Below are 12,888 nucleotides of genomic sequence, written 5' to 3' on the forward strand. Positions count from 1 at the left end.
GAGTCATAATAACCATTCCTGATAAAAATGATCCAAAATTGCATTACCTTTGTTTTGTTGAGGAAACCATCATGAAAACAAGTAGCATTTTACAAATTCTACACTGATTACATCAGAATTCATTCTTGGTTGGTGAACCCAGTACCCAGGGTTTTTTTTTTTTTTTTTTCATTTCACAGCATTTATTCTTACTGGATTCGTCTAAGGATATTCTAAGTCACAACTGACAAAAAAACTGCATCATTGAGCTCAAATACCTATTCATATTTTACTTACTTAAAATGCACCAATGATTCTTCCTCTCCAAAAGAAAGCCATTCAAACATGTACTTATTTTACAAAATGAAGCAAAACCAAAGCCAAAATCATCATCATCAACAACAAAGTAACTCAGACTCTGAGGGTAATACTGTCTTTCTGTCACATTGTAAAGGCTTATCAAAGCTAGGCTTAAAGTAAATGGCCAATTACCTTTTTGGAAATATCAGTAGCCAGTACTTTATTTCCAAATCTAGGAAGGCATAAAAGAAATGGTGCTATTGCAGCAGAGAGACTGTATGCTGGCATGTGGTTTATCGAGGAATTTCTGGCTATTTTATTTAGAATTCTAAACATCTGTCTCAGGAATGCAGCATTCAGTGGCGGGAGTTCTTCTAAAAGCCTGAACAAAGAGACAGTTATGTTAAAAACAAGTTTACTCAATTTATAAATATAGAAAAGGGGAAAGTAATTATATCTTTTGAAATGACCTCCATAAATAAAAGGAAAGTAACAATGTATATTCAAAATATTGCTTAAATGTTTTTCCAGAATCAGGGTAGGGGTGGGGCCAAAATGACAAATTTAAGTGTAGTACAAAACTGATAATCATAAGCATGGTCCACTGTGACTCCCTAAGTCACACCTCTGTTTGCAAATGTATTCCGTGTTTGTGAACAATTGAAACCTTTTGCTGGCAGCATTTTTACTGAATATTTTTGGGATATATATTCTCTAATGTGTATAAGCAAATATTACTTCTATTTGGTTGATGTTGTTCACACAATTCGCCAGCCATTACCTCTTTGCTGTTGATAGTTTTTCTTCATTGCTGACCATTTCGGGTATGGAAAGCCAGTGCTCATACAGCTGAGAGGTCAATAGACTGCCTTTAATCATTTGAAGAAACTCCTTATATAGAGAGAAGAAATATTTTGCAGAAAACAAATTATGGAGATTACTGAAAACTTATTCAACTCTAAAATTTCAGATAGTCCCAACTTTCTTCACAGCTCCCCGACATTCCCCAAGGTAGAATGTTGACTGATGTGTAGGGCCAGTAAGATTTGTCCATAAAAACTGGAAAACTAAGAGCTGATGTTCAAATGTGCTTGGATTGCTGAAAAATCTCTTTTTAGATCGAAGTCCTCTAGTGGACAACTAAGCGAACTAGCATACCTAAGAGATCAATACCTCAGACCAAATACTATTTTTACATGACAGAAATATACAACGATGATAACTATAACAAAGAAACCCATATTATGTTAGTATCTAATTTCTGAGGTGCAGAAAATCATATCCACTATTAGAAGCATGGGAAGATATGAGGTCATGGCTCTTAGAGAAGGTCCTATCACAGTTTCTCTAAACAAGCATGATTCCATAGTCTGTTCCAAATATTTAAGATAATTTTTACAGATAATGTAGCTTGCAAAGGTACTCTTGGCAATGCATGGAAACTATTATGGAAAACCACAGCTATTCAAGGTACAGAAAACAAAATATCCTGTGGCTTCAAGCCAAACTGCATACATAGTACACGCTAACTCCTAAACCCTGGGCTGCAAACATTGGTCAAAAGAGTCAGAAAGATTATATACCAGAAGATCAATAAATCTGCTTTGACATTGGGAGTCCTAGAAATGTGGGAGAGGCTTCACATTTGATAGTTCAACAATGTAATATGCTTGTCAAAACAATTTCTGAACAAAAGTCATCAATGTTAGTAATTCTAAATGGGAATGAATAAATCTTGTAAAAACAAACTTCTAGATAAAGAACTACATGCACATACATATTACAAAGAGTGAGGAAATTTGTATTTCTCAAAGGGAAGCCCCTAATTTGTAAGCCAATCATAGTTACCTCAGAAATAGTTCATATACTACCAATGATAATGGACTTATTAGGTTGTTTGAACATATTTGTGGGCTCACTTTTATCTATATAATAATAACAGAAGATGAAAATGGGCCATGTATTTTAGCAGAAGTAGGAGTCTAAGGGGAAACAAACTTAGAGCAAGGGAAAGGAAGGAGTGAAATGATGTAATTGAATTTTAATTTAAATAACAAATAAAAAGTATCATTTTATGGTGGTGAAGGTATGGCAGACTGATTAAGAATACTTGTTTCACAGCCATGAGGCCCTGCATTTCTGTACCAATATTTTGTGAGATATAGACAAGCAGATTATGACATCCTACTTGATATGTGTAGCAAAGAGTTACATGTAGGAGTCACATTCTCTATACTGAGGAAGAGAAATCTGCTTCTCAGAAAAACAGTAGTGCAAGACAGAGAATGAAGAACTCTGGCAGTCAAATGCATCTGAATTGGCATGCCTACCAGGTGACATTCCTATGCAAGTATGAAGTGACCATCCACATGGCCACATGAGAAAATCAAAGGAAAGATACTTTAGTAACTTTACTGCTCATTCTGACTGGATATTTGTTTGAGTCCCTACTCCTTATGTGATGAATAGCAGAAGAACCTTTTAGCTTACCAGATTTCCCTCTTATGTATCTACTATCACTCAAGGGAATGCATGATGAAGGAAACTACTCATGTAGACTCAGAGGAATCCAGAGGCTATGTGATGCAAGGACGATCCCTACCTTTAGAATCCAGCTTGCCAGGTGCACCGAGTGTTTTCTTATATTCACCTTTTGCCCAGAGTCGAGTTTTTCTTTCACTCCTTTGCACAATACATCACTAGGAGCTATACTAAATATACCTACTGCTGTAGGGCCCTTTTCTCTTAAGAGGGACAGGATGTCCTGAGAGAAAGAAAGGGAAATACCAGTCACTCTTTATGCAGTGCCCAGCACTATTGGCTCAGGAGAAGCAGACCAATGGCGTGCACAGGTGCAGTGAAAGGGCTGGCATGGGCAAGAAGGACTGCAAACTGGTTTGGACTCTCAATCTTTACTTGTACAAATCCCACCCTACTGTTAACTCTGAAAGATCAGGCAACACTGGTCTTTTTATCAGACTTTTCCTTAGGAAAGCCAAAAGTGAATCATGTGAGTCCTACCAGAATTTCGGTGGGCCATTTTCCATCCTTACAGATCCAATTCAACTCTCTACCAAAGAGTTTTCCCTTCTTCTTAACTTTTGGGACAGTGTACCCTTGGTCCTCATGGGGCACATAGGCCCTGGGGAAGCATCGTGTCCTATAAGTTCTTTCCTTCTTCTTCAGTATTTCCGTTGATTCTAAGGAGGAGATAAGATCATTACCTGGAATCCTGTAATATGGCCTTTTAAAAAACCAAATTTCAATTGCATAATGTCCCTGTTGTCATGGATTAGGCGTCCTGTAGCATCTTTATATTCTTCTTCCCTATACTCTACATTGTTATTAATCTGTGAGATGTATCTAAGACATGATCCCATGGGAATTCTCACAAGATTATGTTGCACTGCATCATAAGATAAATGATATGCAATTGAGCAAGTTCCCTGAACTATGTACAGGCAGTTGTATCACTAAGTCATATCCATTTTCATAGCTACCCTCATTTTTATTCACAGCAATCAGTTTTATATTTTCTTCAAATGTCATAGTGAAGCGCTTCCAATTCTTAGATTTCTTGATGAGCTTTTAGAAGGACCATTGTTACATTTCTATCATCAGCATTATTCCTCCTTCATGGGAATGCATACATGACTGCCTGTTTTGTCAAACTCGGGACCCTGGTTCCTGTAGTGTAAGTTCAAAGCTGAGATCAAAGTTTACTTTTCTCTTCAAAGACATCTTTTCAAAAACTAGACCATAATGAACACTTATATGGTACTTAAAACAAAAGTATTAAAAGTAAATATAAGAGTCATATAACAAAATATAAATTAAACGGTCTTTCTCAATATAGAAAGTTTTGACTATTTGTCCAAAACAAAATAATAAGACTGGAAAAACACAAGTAATATGATACAGTCTGAATAGGATATATCAATTTTAGTGTAAGTATGCATCTGTATAGACATGTATTTAGGCACACATATGTATACACATACATACACACAATGACTTTTTTTAGAAAAGCAAGAATTTAAAGCAATGAAGGGGATACTTAGGAGTAATGTGGAAAATAATAAAATAATAAAACAAGAAAATATTTTTGGAAAAAAATGTCCTTAAGACAATTTCAAAAGCCCCAGAACTTAAGTATTAAGTCTATTTGAAATCCAACTGCAGGTGTAGAAGACACACAAAAATATGCTTTTAGTGTAATTGAAAATGAGATTAGAGTCTGAGCTTGGACACCAAGGTTACTTCTACTTTAGTCTGACACAGATTATGTCCAGTTCCATACATATATCCTTTCTGTGCCTCTTACAATAATTTAAATGCAGTTCTTAGGTCATTCTCTGCTTTAATCATGAAACAACATGAAATTGTATTCTAATGAGATGAAAGCTCTGTGCCCACACACTTGTATACATATAGCATCTTGGAATTCCAGCTTATGGTGACTATCTGTCTGGAACAAATGGGATATTCTCCCAAAAAAATCAAGTTTAGACTTGATGTCAGAATATAAAGATCTCCGGCTAGACCTGGGGCGTATTGTATTGGGTTTGTTTTCTGCAGTGCCCTTCCCGTAAGCAACAATGTCAACATGCATTGATATTTTATGCAAAATTGAAATGGCAACTAGGAGGGCACTTGAAGGAAGGTAGACGACTTACTCTGCTGCTGGCTTATAGCTGAGTATCGGGGCTTTAAAATGAATTGCCCCTCCAAGTTTAGGTCTTGCCTAAGCAATCCAGGCAAGAGAGGAAAAGCTGTAGAATTTTTTGAATTTACTCTACTGTAGGTGTGTTGAAGGTGGGTCATTATGACCTCCTGTAGATACTCATAACCTATAAAAAGAAAAGAATATAAATTGAAACTAATCATAATGAGTGTGAGCTTCCAATGGGTTTTGGCAAGCACTACTCTATTTTCTGTCTCAACTTTCTTCTGGACAATGTAGACTGTCCCTAAGCATTAGGAGAATGACATGAATATTATGATAAAGTAAGGATGTGTAAGCTGAGAACTCTAAAATCAAGGAGAAAATTTTCAATTTATCACTTTATTTAGATCCACATGAGCACATTTGTTGTTTCTACTTTGACAGTATTAAGACCTGCCTGTTTTAGGTGTATGGCCTGTAGGTTGAAATACACATTCAAAGTGATAGTGAGACACAAACAAGAGCAGTAAGTTCTTGGGATTTCTGAAAAATTCATGATGTACAAAGATCTTCCAAATTTTAGAATTAAACTGATATCAAGTTCACAGATTTCACTCAATAAATTTATTTAGAATGTGCCAATCCATATTTGTCTTTTCACTGACTGAGTACTGCTATTGTGTCCATCATATAAAAAGCAAAAAAAAAAAAAAAAAAAAACTGGATGATTTTGGCCCATGCTTGTATTTTCAGCACTCATTGATTAAAAAAGTAAGGACTGGGAGTTTCATACCTGCTTGGACTCAATAGAAATATAAAGTCAAATGTGTCAGTTTGGTTTGAGCTGGTTATTATCTAGTGTATTAAAATCCTGAAAATAAATATTGAAGAAAAACAAAAGTAGTTCAGTTTCAGTTTCCTTCAAATAATCAAAATATTGCCAGTGTCCTTCATAATACATGAGAAAATGTTGAATAACAAAGTACTCTGATCTCTAAAAGACATTGTTACTGTCTCTTTTCTGTAGTTCACTTTATGCATTCAAATTTCACATTTTAATTAACTTTTAAAAGATAATCCTTGCAAGAACACTTAATGATCTCAGAATTTTAATTGTTATCCAAATGCTTCTGAGCATTTTATTACTCTTATTTATTTGGCAATAATTTAGCTAGTGAGAAAATTTTTTAAAAAGACAATAGAAGGAACACCAGGTGATTCAGTCAAGGAGTCTCTAGTAATCTGAATATGATCTCTCATTCAGTGGGGAAATTGCTTGTCATAGGGAACTGCATATTTCACATGGACTCACATATGGCCACATTTACAATTTTCATTACGAAACAGAATCTACATAGTTTAAAATAAAGAGAATATGTTTGTTTATAACATGTACACTTTTATTAAGATGGTCACAAGTCAGTGTAAAGGACAGCTCTGCCTGACTCATCACCTCAACCCACACCCAGGGAGACCAATGCCTTCATACATCAAGTTGCAGCACAAAAAAGTGGAGCCCACAATAGCTGACCATGCAGAAGCGAAAAACAAAAAGAAAGAAGTACTAAGGCAGAAGATTTTTTAAAAAGATGCAGTACACAATTTACACAGAAGCAACACTGTCACCTTCCCAGTGAGGACTCAGGTAATGGACTTAGCATCCTCCTCTTAGGAGTGTGGGTGACTTTGGGGAGGGGGAAGGACTTCCTGTAACCATATATTTCATGGATAATGGAATGACTTTTAAAAAGAACAAAAAGAAAAAAATGTACAATCAAAGTCCACAGACACATTGTAGAACTTTGGGGGATGTTTGCTCCAACCTACCACTGTTCCAGATTTTAAACCCTGATCAAAAACTCCAAAACAAAGCAAATTGAATAAGTTTTAAACTTGCCACATTTTTTGCCACTTACATGAAATCTTTGGACACACACACACACACATACACACACACACACAAGTCTTGTGACCGCAGTTTCCTCAAAGACACTGAATTATTCTTTGAATGTGTTTTCATTTAAATTTTAGACTTGTTTCTGTTTGTAATTGTTTTGCTCAGATGTATACTGTTGTACCATATAGAGCCTGATAACTGAGCAGGTCATACCAGGGAATTTGATCCCCTGAAACTATAGTTTTGGATGCCTATGAGCTATCATGTGACTGTTGGGAATCAATGAAAAATTTCTCTAGCTAGTAGGATTTTGTGTAATGATTACCCATTTTTTTTTTGTTGTTACTTTCTTCAGAAATGATATATTCAGAGTTTTGTTTTTCTTTTTAGGAAAATTAAGTTTCTCAAGTGAAAATCACAGTAGAATCTGTTATTTTTTTGTCAGCTCACAGACTCTATCTTAATGAGGTTATCAATGTGCCTGAAGGCTACAATGAAGTTATTATAAATATAATGAATGGCATAATATTTAGAAATTTTGTTTTAGTACGTACTTAAATGTAAATCTAAATAATGAAAATCTGAGATTTCAGGGATAGACCATTGAACTCAGCTAGTCCTTCTTTAGATTTCTCTGGTACTTACCTTGCAGTGGTCTTGGAGCTTCTGCATGGCCAGGATGGAACCAGAGCTGGTAATCTCCATTGTTCTGAGAGCCAAAAAGAACCAACTGTCACAAATAATCTGACAGTAGAATCCTGTATAATATAGTGATTTTCTTTACTTACAATTTCCAGCTCTCTAGCAGGAAAATTATTAGGACTAGTATGAATGGCATATATTCTGACCACAGATTTGAGTCATCAGGACTGATTTCAGAAGAAAATCAAGAAGTACTTGCCTTTCCTCTCTGAAGTAAACTCCGTCTATTGATCCACCAAGAATACTGGTCTTATTCTTATAGAATAAGAAATTGCATTCGGCCATCAACACTAACCAAGACCAATATTATTACAAAATGACCCACAAGGGTCTCTCCGTCTATCAGTGGGATATTGAATATTGATTTGACATGAACACACAACCTTGAACCCATAGAGTCATATACTCACTGTGATTATGATGACTTGATAAAGAACATTTGAAAAATATAGTTATTTCAGCAACAGTGAGAAAAATAGCCAAAATAAACCCCAAGAAACAAAAAACAGAGAGGCTTTGAGGGTGCCTAGGAGTACACACAACCATTGGCTTTCATTTAGCGATAACCATTCTGTGGAGAAGATGAAGATGGGTCTAACCTGGAAAATAGGCCAGATACTGGAAAGAAGTTCCACAACATAATTATTGCATACAGAATTATGGATCCATTGAAACAATAATATAAATAGAACATTCTGTTGAAATTGCTAGCAAACTCCAGGATAATATAATCTAATTGGAGTTATCATTAATTGTACTTGCTTGTTGATTCATGAGTAAATCCAAGAAAGTGTGTCATAGAGTTTTTAAGTATTAAGCTAAGGGACAAAAATGCATTCAAGCAGACACTCAAACATCTACTCACCCAAATATAGAAGGAGAGAAAGAGTAAGAAAGAGAAAGAGCAATAGAGACAGAGAAACAGAGTGACACTCTCTGTTTCTCAGATACTCATCATACGAACCCACAGGAAGTGATAGAGAGATATATAAACATATACAGTGAAATTCAACAATACACACACACACACACACACACACACACATATACACCCCACACACAATAACATAGGGCTATAAGTTTCCTTTCTTTGGAAATGTAGACAAGAAATTCAAGAAAAAGGTCCCTCTCTAGATTATTATATTATAGATGCCTTTACTTCCAAAAGGAGAAGATTGTAAAATATGCAGGAGAAGATTGTAAAATTTATCATGATGAAGTTTCATCTGTATAATTTATATGCATACACCTTTGCAGATATGTGAATCTCAAAAGGAAAATTCAATTTTAACCCCAAAGAACTTGAAAATAACTTACGGGTATTCTCATCATTGATAGTAACTTCATAATTATTTCATTTACTGTATCGATGTTTGTTGCTTTTACGCATAAAGGCTATGAAAAGTACAGAGAAGAATGGTATAAAACAATGTTGAAGCTCATAAGTATAAAATTGGTTATTGTCTAATCATTACTAATAATCTAAAATCTGTAATCTAACTCTAATATAAAATAAACATTTTCTTTTCTTCCCTTGCGATATCTCTGGAAGACTTTCAGTCTAACATATTTATCACAAAATTAACTATGTGGATACTTGATATTCAAACATTAACTGTAACAGGTTGTGTATAATAAAGCAAGACTGAGTAGCCGTGGGTACAGGAGCTCAGCATCCTGATTATTCTCTCATTATGTCAGCAGACAGGTAGGGGGAGGGTGGTTGGAATAGAGCACAACCCTTTGCTTCCTCCCTGTTTAGACTTCCATCACTTACATCCTTACTTTCATGTACACCATGTGTACAGTTCTAGGAAAGTCAGGATGAATAGCAAAACTGCAATAAAAAAAGAAAAGAAAAACAAAAACAAAAGAAAATGAAAAACAAAACAAACAAAGATGGGTGATTACTCTCTCCATGTCAAGCTGTGTATATAGTTAGATGGTATACAGACATACAGTAATGAAATCTGTAATGGTGATAGAACTAGGAAATCAAAATGAGCATTTTAGAATTCCTCTATTGCTTTATGCTCCCAAAACAAGCAAGGTGCTTTTATTTTTTGATCTCTATTGCTTCTCACAGCTAGAATCTTCTACAAAGACCCAGGAAGACAGCAAGAAGTAAATAGCATGAAATAAAATGATAGGAATCTGAGAAGATAGCACTGATGTACTCGAATTCTAATATATTACTATAGTGTATGACTGTGAGTAGGTAGGTATATCTTTACGAAGATAGTTTCTAAGGTATCAGCTATCTGCAATAAGCATTGTTAGTGCCTAAGAAACAGTCCCTTAAATAAGAAACATATCACAAGTGCCCCCTTGCTATCCATAAGCAACCTTGAAACAAGAAAAAAGGAAACCACTTCATAATCCATTATCTTTCACAGCATTTTTATTTATTGTTTTCTAACCACTGGGCATAATCTATTATCCTGAAAATAATTTTGTGTGTGTGTGTGTGTGTGAGTGTGTGTGTGTGTGTGTGTGTGAGAGAGTCTTTGTGTGTGTGTGTGTGTGAGAGAGAGTATGTTTTGTGTCTGTGTGTGAGTGTGTATGTGTGTGTGAGAGAGAGAGAGTCTGTGTGTGTGTGTGAGAGAGTATGTTGTGTGTGTGTGTGTGTGTTTCTGAAGATTTATCCAAGTCCCTACTGCAACATGACAGGTAACTTGAATTTTATGAACAAGGATAAGGATACCTTACACTAACTAATTTTACATCTTGCTATCTATATACTAAGAATTATGCAAAAACATCTTAGAATGTGGAAGAACATCTCTGATCTTCTGGTGTAATGTAAATAGGATGGAACCAATGTGTGCATTTGCTCAAAATGTAGATGTGGATGAAAATATAGCTCATGGCCCAAAAATCATATATGCTAGAAGGACAAATTCCAACACCACATACACAAATACATACATGCATGAAGACACACACACACACATACACACACACACATACACACAGAGTATGCATAATTAATTTAAAGAAAAGTAAAACTTTTAATATTTTGTTAATATCTTAAATCTTCTGTATAATTTTAAAACAACAAAGTAATATAGTTTTCTAGAGATAGAAAAATAATTCAAATATGATTTTATTTGACCTTATTGTAAAATATTGCATTCTGAGTGCATTTTGAACATATTAAGTTCTACCTAATGATTGCAAAGATGGGTGCATTTCTTCCTGATGCTGGTGATGTTTATAATTTTAAACAAAATAATTCTAAAGATACTGTTTTTAAAGCATGAAAATGAAAAGGCAACTGGGAGTTTTTGTACATGTTAATATATTTCTTGACTCATAGAGAACCAGGCATATGTAAGTAATTCTCAGGAGATAAGATTAACCTTATAATAGATCACATGTTCCTACTCTGAGGAAAAAATAGGCTTTCAATAATTGTTCAATGATACATAAAAATGTTTATTGTAGATAAAAGGAACTATACCTTTTTATTCTAAAAGGATAGAAATATAAACCCTGTAAATATTGAAATTATATATCCATAAACTAGATGTGAAACAATGAGGTGTTGCTATCTCTAATGAATTTCAGAACAGATTACTTTAAGCCACCTGGGAATATAGTAAAATGTGCTCCTCCAGCCATGGCATAGCATTGACTCATGAGGACAGTGCAGTTAGTTGTTATCTCTACAATATAAAGTCAAATAGTTAATATTTTATATATTTGTATTTGAAGTCAAGAGTACGAGAAGGTATGTGCATATTAGGGAGTGGTTTGTGGATATCTTGGGATTCATGCAGGTGATTTGGCAGTGGATTTCTATACATCAAAGATGATTGTAAAATCATCTGCATCTACATATTTTAAAATATGAACAGAGTCTGAGGGATCTACATTCAATCCTAAGAATAAGAAAAAGGGAAAAATTGGAGGAAAAGACATCCTTAAGTAAGAATAGCAAAAAATATTTTCCTAATACATCCATAGCAAAAAATACAGGTTTATCTTAAGTGTAATGAAATACATAGATGATTCAAAAACTCTCAAACCTAAAAAGCCAAACTATAAACATAAAATCAAATAAAACAACCAAAGAATTGATAAAAATATGAAGTATCATTGCTAAATATTCATGAGGGAACATGGAGAAAGAAAAGTGATAGAGGATATTTATTTAAATTAGAAGAATATTTTTATGTTCTGAAAACAACTCTTCAACTATTGTGGAGGGTGTCATTTCCCCAATTTCTTTCTCAGTCTGTTTATCCTTGGAGTATAGGAAGACTACTGATATGTTTGAGTTAATTTTATATCAGGCCACTTTGCTGAAGTTATTTATCAGCTGTAGGAGTTCTCTGGTGGAGTTTCTTAGGTTACTTCATCTGCAAATAGTGACAATTTGATTTCTTCCTTTCCAACTTGTATCCCTTTGACATCCTTTTAATGTCTAATTGCTCTAGTTAGAGCTTCAAGTACTATAGTGAATAAATGTGGAGAGGGCAGCCTTGTCTATTCCCTGATTTTAGTAGGATTGTTTCGAGTTTCTCTCTGTTTAGTTGATGTTGGCTCCTGGGCTGCTGTATGTTGCTTTTACTATGTTTAGGTATTGGCCCTGAATTCCTGTTCTTTCCGAGACTTTTAACAACAAAGAATGCTGGATTTTGTCAAATGCCTTTTCAGCATCTAATGAAATGACCATGTGTTTTTTTTTTATCTTTCTCCCCCAATGGGGGAGCTAGAAAAAGTGCCAAAACGGGTTTGCAGTGCCATAGTAGAAACAACAGTATGAGCCACCCAGTGTTCCTAGAGCTTCCAGGGACAAAAATACCAACCAGATAGTACACATGGTGTTACCCATACCTCCAGAGGCATAGGCAACAGAGGATGGCCTTGTTGGACATCAAAGGGAGGAAAGGTCCATGGTCCTGGAAAGGCTTGATACAGCAGTGTAGGGGAATACCAGGACAGGGAAGTGTGATGGGGATGATTGGGGAACAGGGGAGAAGAGATGGCTTATGGGACTTTTGGGGGGGGAGGAGAACCAGGAAAGGGGAAATCATTTGAAATGTAAATAAAGAATATATCTAATAATAAAAATAAGAAAACAACTCTTCAAGGACAAAAGGGAAACAAACATATCTCGTGAAGAAAAGCTATAAGGTACATACCTATTACCAATCTTCTGAACTACACAAAAGGTAATAATTATGTTAATTATTAAAAAAATTGCTACTAATTATAAAATTCTTAATAATTATGGAAGGATAATATATGAAAGTACTAGAGTTGTGGTTAAAAATCAGTAAAAATGTTTACTTTTCAGGAATTGGATCTAAGTCACCATGGTGTTGAAAGACATCAG

At 34.9% G+C, this 12,888-nt stretch overlaps 1 protein-coding gene across 1 annotated transcript in view; it reads right to left on the minus strand.

The window, feature by feature from the left end:
- The window catches only part of LOC127683494 (rho GTPase-activating protein 20-like), a 228,771-nt gene that overhangs the window by 12,006 nt on the left and 203,877 nt on the right, over positions 1 to 12,888 (minus strand). Inside the window, exons 5-11 of the mRNA XM_052180770.1 lie at positions 8,862 to 8,939; positions 7,488 to 7,551; positions 4,956 to 5,129; positions 3,301 to 3,479; positions 2,882 to 3,043; positions 1,061 to 1,170; positions 472 to 661 (exon numbers count right to left, since the gene is read on the minus strand). Coding sequence (XP_052036730.1) covers positions 472 to 661; positions 1,061 to 1,170; positions 2,882 to 3,043; positions 3,301 to 3,479; positions 4,956 to 5,129; positions 7,488 to 7,551; positions 8,862 to 8,939 — 957 coding nt within the window. The remainder of the gene's footprint in view (positions 1 to 471; positions 662 to 1,060; positions 1,171 to 2,881; positions 3,044 to 3,300; positions 3,480 to 4,955; positions 5,130 to 7,487; positions 7,552 to 8,861; positions 8,940 to 12,888) is intronic.

This window comes from Apodemus sylvaticus, chromosome 4 (genome assembly GCF_947179515.1).
Source record: "Apodemus sylvaticus chromosome 4, mApoSyl1.1, whole genome shotgun sequence".
Classification (NCBI taxonomy): domain Eukaryota; kingdom Metazoa; phylum Chordata; class Mammalia; order Rodentia; family Muridae; genus Apodemus; species Apodemus sylvaticus.